The following is a 9,751-nucleotide window of genomic DNA, read 5'->3' on the forward strand; positions in this document are numbered from 1 at the left end:
ATTTGTGATTCATACCCCATTTTTAAGTGGAGTATTTTGAGAAGGACTAGAAAGAAAAGCAGGCATGGAGAAGAACTCATAATCACCCACTTGCCTCCTCTTCTCTCCTTTTCCTACTCAGACCAACTCTAAAAAGAACTTTTCCAAAACGAGTGTCGCTTTGAGGGTTCAATAGTGAATTTGTTCTGAGTTTATTGTGATATGGGCAAAACCAAGATCAAGGGCCATTAATTGTTGGGCTTTTCAATTTGGGTCAAACAGAAATAAAGGATTAGGCTGAGGCTTTTCTTTGGGTTTAAGGGTTTCAGCAAAACTTTAAGATGTATGTTAAAATATATGGATACAATAGTAATAATGACTACAATAGTATAGATAAATTTGTTTTTCTTCAGAATTTAATTGAAATAAAAATTAATCTTAAAAAAAAATTAGAATATTACACTTTAATGTAGAGAAAAAATTAATTGATTTTCAAAGTTGCCTCCTGATGGTATTTAGGTTAGTATTTGGCATGATCACTAAGTGTAAAATCTAACAACATCAACTTTTTCAATAACTAAATCTTAAAAATAAGAAATAATGCAAAGAAAGAAGCGAACAAAAAGTTAATGAGCATGAACTACTTACCTATAAAAAGAAAAACTTCTAGAAATCAGTTGTGCATAGCAAATTTTGCTATGTCTAACCTAATAATAATTTTCATGAGAAGAATTAGGATATGAACTTTTTTGTCATCTTTTTCTCGACTAACATTAAGAATACATTAGGCTCCCATGTGTCTTTCATAAATCAAAAGAAATTGGACAAAGAGACAAGTAAACAACATGAAACTAGGATGGTGAAGTACAATCTTTTTCTTTTCATAGAAGAATCCAAGTGAAATTTAGATTAAGGAAAGAATCTTAATAAGGGAAATAAAAAGGCATGAAAATGTCTGAAACCACAATTTGATTTTCTATAGGAAAAGGAAGTCAAGAATTGTGTTGAATTGCTCATAAAGATAACATGTTTATTAGTTATTAATGGAAACATGCTCTCTGGTTCCCATTAAATGGAAATAGTATGGAGGAGTTTATGTCAAGTTGAGGAGAGCCTAATCTGTCCCATAAGAACTTCTCTAAGTTTTTTAAGGTTGAAAAGAGTCATGGTAAAAGACTATGCAAGTTCTAATATGACTTTTAAGACCATAATGGTTTTATTTATAAAAGTTTAAAAAAGTTAAATAGATAAAAATAAAAAAGAAATATCAGCTCTACTTACAAGTGGTACATATAAAAGTCTATATAGCATATACTAAAGCTAAATGAAACTTATTGTAACATCCCAAAAATTTAATTGAAGGATAATATTGCATTAATAAGATATTAACATAAATAATTAAGAATTTAACATTTACATTACTTACTCAGTTTAATCAGAATGCCTAATAGGGTTACAGAAATGTCATTTAAAGGAAATTAAAATAATAAAATAAAAGTACAACTAAAAACCTATAGGGTCGACCTCCGTACCGCAACTGGTAGGAAACGGGAGGTAACATTTAATCACTAACTTTCTTACTGTTCCAGATCCAGATCTTGATCGTTTTGATATGAAATGGTTAAATAAGGGACATGAACTATATTAAGCTAGTAAGAATATCAATCATTTACAATCGATACGAAAAATCAAAGGTTGGTTAAAATAGCAAAACAACTAATAGAGTTATTTTTTTTTATAGGTAAATTCATTTTATTTTAAAAAAACGTTAGTTTCATACTCACCTTTTAGGTTCCCAAATACGACTTGTGAAGGAAAGAATCAAGATAGCAATCCATTAGACATACTAAGAAACCAACAATAATCAATTTTTACCTTTGTACTTACTTACCGGTGTCTCTAAGGGTCCATAGGGGTTCTCACTATATGTGGAGCCAATATCCAATCTATTAATTAACCGGTCATCATCATACCTTGTCCGCTTATGGGCACCAAACATATCACCGTCTCAATATCCCATCCGGTATGAGGGTGAATAAATACTTTCCAACCTCTTCTGGTATAGGACTTTTTAGTCCTGTTCGACTGAAGTAGCGTTCACAGTAGGGTTTGCCCTATGCACCAGGTCCGTACATCCTTTCCCATGACACCAGGTAAGCTTTTTACATACACATCCTTATCATCAACCAGCCATCAGTTACATACAACAATCTCATTTCATAATTACAGGACAATGGAACAACAATTAAGCAGATAATATAATTTGATACTTTAACAAATAAGAAAAGTGTAATAAGGACATTTATTTCAAAACAATTAACAAATATGGATAAAAAAGTTAAGTAAACTAATAAATGAGAAGGCCATTGAACCAATGAATTAAAGTGCATGTGGTAAGCAATCAAGGACAACCTAGCAATAAATGAGCAATACATATAAAATAAATAATTTCATACTGACTAGTTATCGGCTCCATCGATAACCTGTATTTAATTTATTAGAAGTTGGTAATATTCACAAATTTCACCGTTTATTATTTGTTAAATTTTAATTAACGATAACGGGAGAAAGGATGAGGGATTCTTATCACGGATCGGCATTTGAAACACCATCTTTTTTCACTGTACTTCTTGACAGTTCCCAAATTTCTTGAGTTTTTCTACGAAAATCAAAAACACGTGTTACATATCTCGAAATATCCAAAAAGGGCCAAAAGAAAGGGTTTTAAAATTTTTCAGGCCGATTTAAGGTTTCAGCGTGGACTCCGACGCCCACAATGGCTCGGTCTGGCTAGTTTCGGCCGATCTTGTGCGAAAACCTACAAAACTTGAGGTTAGGTGACATTTGTTGGTAGAAAAAAGAAAAAAAAATGAAACTTACCGGCGGATGGGTTTTCTGGTGCAGCGGCTCCGTCGTTCCTCCCTCGTGGCTGGGGGTTTTCTTCAATCATTCTGCACCAGAAAAGAGTTAGGAATCTAATAGTCGGAAAATGAAAGGAAACGGGAAGGGGATTCAAGCTCACTGGAGGGTTTTTGGGTCGCGGGTGCGGCAGCTCGGCCGATCTTCGCCCTCTGTTTCTGACTTCCCTTTTTGTCTTTCGACGCTGAAATGGATTTGGGGTGGCTTAGAATCGAAATGTGAAGCGAAAGGGGTAAAAAACTCACTTCTGGTGTCGGTGACAAGCTCTGGTCTTTGGTGCGGCGACGACGATGGTCGATCTTCTTCTCTGATAACTGGTTTGCTTCTGGCTGCCCCTTTTCTTCTTCTCTGATTCCCTTTTGGCGACTAGGGTTTTTGGTGTCCAGGTAGAGAGGTTTAAATACCTCTTCACTTTTGATCTAGGTCGTATATTCGAGGAGGTGTAGCTCAACCTCAACTGTTAGATTTGTCTTATTTGGATAATGAATCTGGACCACACAATCGAATGCAATCAGGATCGTTCAATAGCACCTGAAAAAGAAACGAATTTAGACCGTCCATGCGCGCTGGAGTAAATTTGGATCGTCGGATCCGTTGGCACGCAGATTGCCCGCGTGGACGCGTGTTTGCCACGTAGTGGATGGTGACTAGCTACGTTGTTGACTATGTGATGTGGCCACTTTTTCGATTTTTTTCATTTGTGCTCAAGTTTTGCAGATTTCTTTTTAAATAAATCTTTTTTTATTTTCAGTTTGGTCCTAATTTTTAAAAATTATTTTCAAATACACCTAAAACATATATTTCTTCAAAATTTTATGAAAAATTAAAATTAAAATTTTTAAAAATTATTTATTAATATAATTTAATTATCTCAAACCTAAATCTCAAATCCGAGTATTACACTTATAGAGTCTTCAAATTGATATATGCCACTTACGTAGAGCTATCCCTACAATAAAAAAAAAATATTACTAAAAAGATAAAAAAAAGTAAAAGAAATAATCAAGATATCTAACGAAATTAAGTAATAATTGTAAAGGTTGAGTAGCTAAACGATTATTTACAAAGAATATATATAGGAAAATACACAAGCATTCATGTGATTCATAAGGTACAAAGTACTTAGAGCCTTAACTTCCTTGTAAATGTGAGAGTAAATATTACTCAAATCATTGTCTAATACTTCTTGTATGTGTAATTTTTTCAATTATCATTAGATTTTCTATTTGTTTTTTTTTTCCTAATTTAACATAAATAAATAAATCTTTACAATGCAAATAATTCTCCATCATTTATTTCCAAATTTAATAATTTTTATCCAATAATTCTATATCATATTAATTATATAAATTTAATTAAACTCAATCACAAAAATAAAATTGGTCTCATTATGAGAAACAAAAAGATGTAAAATAAAACAAATAATTATTATAATTAAACATTTTAAATTTTTTTAATTAAATATAATATATTTTTTTAAAAAAAAAATACACTAATATATTTGGTTTTTCATCAGCTTCAGTTTTCAAATTTTGCGAAAAAAATCAATCGAAAGCTGAACAAAACCAACAATCAAGTAAACTGAACATAACTAGAAGACCTATAATATAAACATATTATGTGTAATTAATATTTTTAATATTTAATTAAATATAATTTAAAAAATATTGATACATTGGTACCTTGCCACTTATTAGATCTTGGTAGATGCCAGATATTGATGTTATCATACACTTTCCATGTATCCATCAACCTCATCATACACATCAAGGAGCATTAGATATTATTATGTATTATCTTCCTATATCTCTTAAATTCCAAAAAATGGACACAGCAAAAGAAAAACCTGTGGAACACCAAAGAAATGCTTCCCCTCATAATCAAAAAGGAGAATGAAACTCTGTAAATGATATTATTTATCATTACAAATCCGGATTATTATCCCAACAATGCACTAGTTTAAAAGATATTCTGCAAATAGTGTGTCCTGTTAAAGCAGTATCTCTAATCTTTTCGACGAACAAATTTCTATTTATAAATGAGCAATTCTGCATTGTATGGCAATCTTCCATATGAACAGACAATAAGTACGACCATGGAGGTTTCGAAGGTCACAGACTGGCAATATAGCAAACAGCCTCCTTAGGGAGAGAGCACATACCATCGTAACATTAGTCAGGACCTAAATGATTCTGAAACCATCTGTGAGCCCCTAAGATCACGGTAACCATATCTTGAAGCTGCAAAAATATATAAAAACACCACAGCAAAAAGGACGCCAAGGGTGATAGCAAAGAGTTGGAAGTTGGCAAGCAACTCGCCTCGAACTTGACTATCTACTGAACGACAAGCGATGGTATTTTCTTTGAGCCAGCAGCCATCTGGCATCATAGGGCCATAAAGAGCGAAAGCAGTCTGATAAAACCATAGTCCTTGAAGGGTTATAGCAATTCCATTGCATAAATCAATCGGGAAGCTGGTACTGAAAAGAGCTCCAGCAACAGATGATAGAACACAAAACCCAATTAGGAGAACAAGGAGAAGATGATAATACCCTTCAAGGCCTTTATGAGTTGTTGAGTGGAAGTAGAATAGAAGGTATTCTGCACAGAATGCTGTTGCAGCAATCAAACAAAGGGCACCATCTGGCAGGGGAAGAAACCTAGAGAAACCCGAAGCAGATTCAATAACATTTTGTTTAATTTAGCTATAATCGATTGAAATAGCAAAATCCTAATACTGCAAAGTAATTTTTGAGTGAACAAACAATTAAAAAACAAATAAATTGATGCGGCCGGGGAAGCCTCTATATAAAAGTTTTTATGTAACTTCTAGTCAGCATTCTTTCTTTACCAATAACTTACACAAGCAATTAAATAGATAAGGAAACCAGCTATATAAGTTAGCTTAAAAGAAAAAAACTATAACTATAATATGTACCAGAGAAATATGTATATACATATATGTATGTATATTAAATACAGCACATACTACCATATAAGTTAGCTTAAAAGAAAAAAACTATAACTACAACATGTACCAGAGAAATATGTATATACATATATGTATGTATATTAAATACAGCACATACTACCATATAAATGTAGGAGTGATCAGACAAAACCATTATTATCAACATCTTCAAAGATCATTTAGCAGTGAAGATTATTAATGAGCCATCTAAAAACAATTTCTTTATCTTTCTCACCAACTCTTAATAATTTCATTTAACTCTTTTGACAGTCATCACGACAATAACTTGGTGAAACTTAAATCGACCTATTAGTTCATGTCAGAGAAAGGATAGCTGAAGTTTGGTTATAGAAAAGCATCAATAGAAATGAAAATGAGAAAGCCAGCTAGAAATGATAACCTTTCCAGCTTTTCAAGCTACTGAAACATGAAATTACCAAGCCAATCAAGTCATATAGTCAAATTATTTAGTTCAAAGGAAGCTTTGGTTTTAACAATCCAGAATCAAAATTTTATCATTTTATTTTCTTTTGCATTTTTAAGGGAAAAAAATTCTCTTACATACTTCTGTCAAGATTTAACAAACAGGTAGTGTTAAAAAAAATATTTAAAACATATGTAGAAACAAAGTTCAAAGAACACAATGGAAAGAGAAGAAAAAGAAAGAAAGAAAGAAAGATGAAATGTTTTGGAGCAGCAAGTTAGAATGATAACAAAAAGTTTATGCTCTGCCATTCTCTGTTCTCTTCCTCTGCACACCTCATTCTCAGTAATGTGCCACCTAATAATTTAAATTATAGTAATAGTCTCCAATTTTTCGATATCTCTAGTTCCGATCTTCCATCTATGTCACAATTTATGCAGAATTACTGTATAACCAAACAGATATGAAAACAATATCTTAATTCTTATGCAGAATAATCAAAAAGAGACTCCTATTCCTAAAGTTCTTTTGCTTTGCACAGAAGGGACAGACCCATGTTGAATTAGGCATGGTTAGGTGAACCTGTCACTTCAATCAGTCCCAAACCATAAATAAGAAAAAGAAAAGAAAATTACAAAGTTATACAGCAGATTGTTACACAGCACTACATAACAGAAGGCCGTTAAACATTACAAAAGAATAGTTACTAACCTTGTTTTCTCCGACAGTAGAGTGATTACACCAAAAGTAAAGAACATGAGAAGCATCCCTGAGTGCTCAAAATCATTCATGTGAGAGGGATTCAAGACGCCATTCACAAAAAACTTGAGGTGAGTTGAATATAAAAGCTCAATGCACATGTCTACAAAAGCACCAATTGCCACCACATAAAGTTCCAAGTACTTCAACTTTCCATTAAAACCCGGAACTGGGTTCCAGACCTGGACCCGGAAAGATTTGGGATTCGACACATATCTAAACACGGAGCTCCATATGTGCCACAAACCAACCACAAGAAACAACGTCCCTGGTAAAGCATGACCTTTGAAAGATCCCATTCCCCAGAAGATATTTATATAGACCAGTCCACCTTATGTTTAGCTTCTAGTTTGATCAACAAAGAGTTTGATCAGCAAAGCATCTACTAGTCCTTTGCAAGGGCTAAATACGGCTACATCCGACACAAATCAAGAGATGCTTCTGTCTCAGGAATAGTTCCATCGTTTCGTAGACCTTCAGAAAATTAGAGGAACTATGCTTTTATTTTTCATAACATTAAATATAAAATGGAAAAATAAATCCACACTGGAAAACAAACAAACCCATGGATCAACTGACTCTGCTGCAATTAAGTAACTCCAAATTTGATTTTGAACATTTCATCAACCAGAGCAATAAATATAATCAAAATTTCCCTTCAAGTTTCTTCTCTTTAGTTCTCACGACAAGCAAAGGGAATCAGAAAGAAAGTAAGCATCAGAGGTTTTGTCTATCGAGATTTTGTTAAAGAAACCAATTTTGAGAAGTCAAATTTCATAACAAGGAAAAGACGCCCAGTTAATCATGATTTCAAATTGGTGAAAAGAAACTTGTAGTGGAAAAAGCCGTTAGAAAAAACTGAATAAAGCTCCAATCCCTTTTTTAAAAAAAGTCTCATCATAGTTAAAAAAAAAAAAAATAGAAGATGAGAAATCCGACGAACGCCCTTACAAACATGGAGAACGAGAGAATCCATATATATATAGGTCATGGCCGAAATTTATCTAAAAGCACGTTTCAGAAAGCATATTTTTATATAAAGGATGAATTGATCGAGTGTAAAGAGAAGTAATGATAGTGTAATAATGGAGTATTGGACGTACTTACATGATATGATTGAGTAGCGAAACATGGGATCGGGTTGCCGTGCAGAGAGTATGATTATGCTTCCTCCTAAAAATTCAAAGTTTCAAAAGATAAAATTAAAAAAACCCTTTGAATGTAAAGGAAAAAATCTGAAAGTTTGATGAATATGATGGTGGTGCGATCTGAGAAAAGAAGTCAGCAGTCTGAAAAGGAGAAGGGCAAGACGCCAAAAAGGCGACGAAGGACTCTATACAATATTTCCGCCATGTGTGTTTATGGCCCTTTCTCTCTTTTCTTTCTTTTTTAAAATTTCAACTTTTTACGCTATTGTTTAAAAAATAAATAAATTCAGAATAATAATAATTTTTTAATTTTCAATATGTACATTTTTTAATTAGTTAATAAGTTAAAATATTTTAGCATAAAAATATAAGATTGATTAATTATTAATAACTTTATATTAAAATAAAATTTACTTTAATATTTATATTAGATAAGACGAATAAGAATTTTTTAAAATTTTAAAATATTAGAGAAATTTTGTTAAAAAATAATATTAATTTAAATAATTATATATTATTTCTTATTTTAATATTTTATCATTAATTTTATAATATAAGTAATGGAATATAATAACGTTGAAGTAAATTTTATTAAATATTATATTTTAGTGAAATCATTTTTTATCAGAACCTTGTATTAAATGTTATATACTTTGTATTAAAATCATCATAAAAGCTTCTCCTTCACTCTCTAAATAATTATTTAAACATGTGCAGTCTGCTACTGTAGCTATAAATTAATATTATTATTTTCAATTCAACAAACACAACAAATTATTTATATATATATATATATATATACAATTTATAATTATGAACGACTATACAAGAAGAGTATTTAAATTAAAATTAGAAAAATGATAATTTTCAATTTTTCCTTTTAAAAAAAGATTGAATTATAATAAATATAATATTTATAGTTTTTTAACAATTTAATTTTAATGCTGATAAAAGCCTATACAAACTTAAAATTAAGCTAACTAGTCTTTTAAAACTGCACAACAAGTATTAAAAGATTAATTAAGCTAGTTAAATTGTATTTTGCACAAATTTAATCATTAAAATGTAAAAAAACTTATCATTTTAACTTGTAAATTTTAATTTAATTAAGTCTTTTTTTATTAATTTTTATAATTTTTTTTAATAAGTATCAAGTTTGGTATCATTCTGTCTTGTCTTAAACCATATTAAAATTAAAGATATTAGTTAATAAAATTTAAAACAGTTATTTCTAATTATCAAATAAAAAGAAAATAATTTAGTCCAAAAGAAAACAGTATTTTATATTTTGATGCGTCTCCTTTTTCTTTCTTGATTTTTTTTAATTATTTTTCAGTTTAGGTCATTTTTTAGGTTTTTAACCTACCTTTATTTTCCCTCTTTAAATTTTCCTTCTTTTTTTCAATTTTTCTTTTTTGATTTTCTTTTACCATTTCTCTTATTTTTTTTAAAAAAAATATCTTCAAATATATATTAATTTTTTTTTTAGAATCAAATATTATTTCTTGATTAATGTCTCTGAGCCCTTCGCCCCATTCACAAAATTGTA

General features: G+C 30.8%; 1 protein-coding gene across 3 annotated transcripts; it reads right to left on the reverse strand.

Annotated features, from left to right (window-relative positions):
• Positions 1–4,763: 4,763 nt before the first annotated feature.
• On the reverse strand, positions 4,764–8,425 carry LOC110818509 (plant viral-response family protein). 3 transcript variants are annotated; one of them, XM_088216298.1, is made up of 4 exons: positions 8,162–8,425; positions 7,007–7,528; positions 5,453–5,560; positions 5,174–5,313 (listed from the first exon to the last, which is right to left on the reverse strand). In XM_088216298.1, the coding sequence occupies exons 2-4, from the start codon at positions 7,351–7,353 to the stop codon at positions 5,286–5,288; spliced, it is 483 nt and encodes a 160-aa protein (XP_088072424.1). In that variant the 5' UTR covers positions 7,354–7,528; positions 8,162–8,425; the 3' UTR covers positions 5,174–5,285. The 3 variants fall into 3 exon arrangements, with proteins under 3 accessions (XP_021903103.1, XP_021903104.1, XP_088072424.1); XM_022047411.2 differs by having other exon boundaries at positions 4,764–5,560; XM_022047412.2 differs by having other exon boundaries at positions 4,764–5,560; positions 8,158–8,425.
• Between the last annotated feature and the right edge of the window lie 1,326 nt (positions 8,426–9,751).

The sequence above is a fragment of the Carica papaya genome, chromosome 3 (assembly GCF_054855325.1).
Source record: "Carica papaya isolate Zhongbai chromosome 3, ASM5485532v1, whole genome shotgun sequence".
In the NCBI taxonomy this organism is placed as follows: Eukaryota; Viridiplantae; Streptophyta; class Magnoliopsida; order Brassicales; family Caricaceae; genus Carica; species Carica papaya.

Coding starts and splice junctions, on each gene's coding strand:
- LOC110818509 (XM_022047411.2), bottom strand. CDS start 7,353: ATGGGATCTTTCAAAGGTCATGCTTTACCAGGGACGTTGTTTCTTGTG. Junction 5,561..7,006: donor CTACTGTCGGAGAAAACAAG/GTTAGTAACTAT, acceptor GGGTTTCTCTAG/GTTTCTTCCCCTGCCAGATG.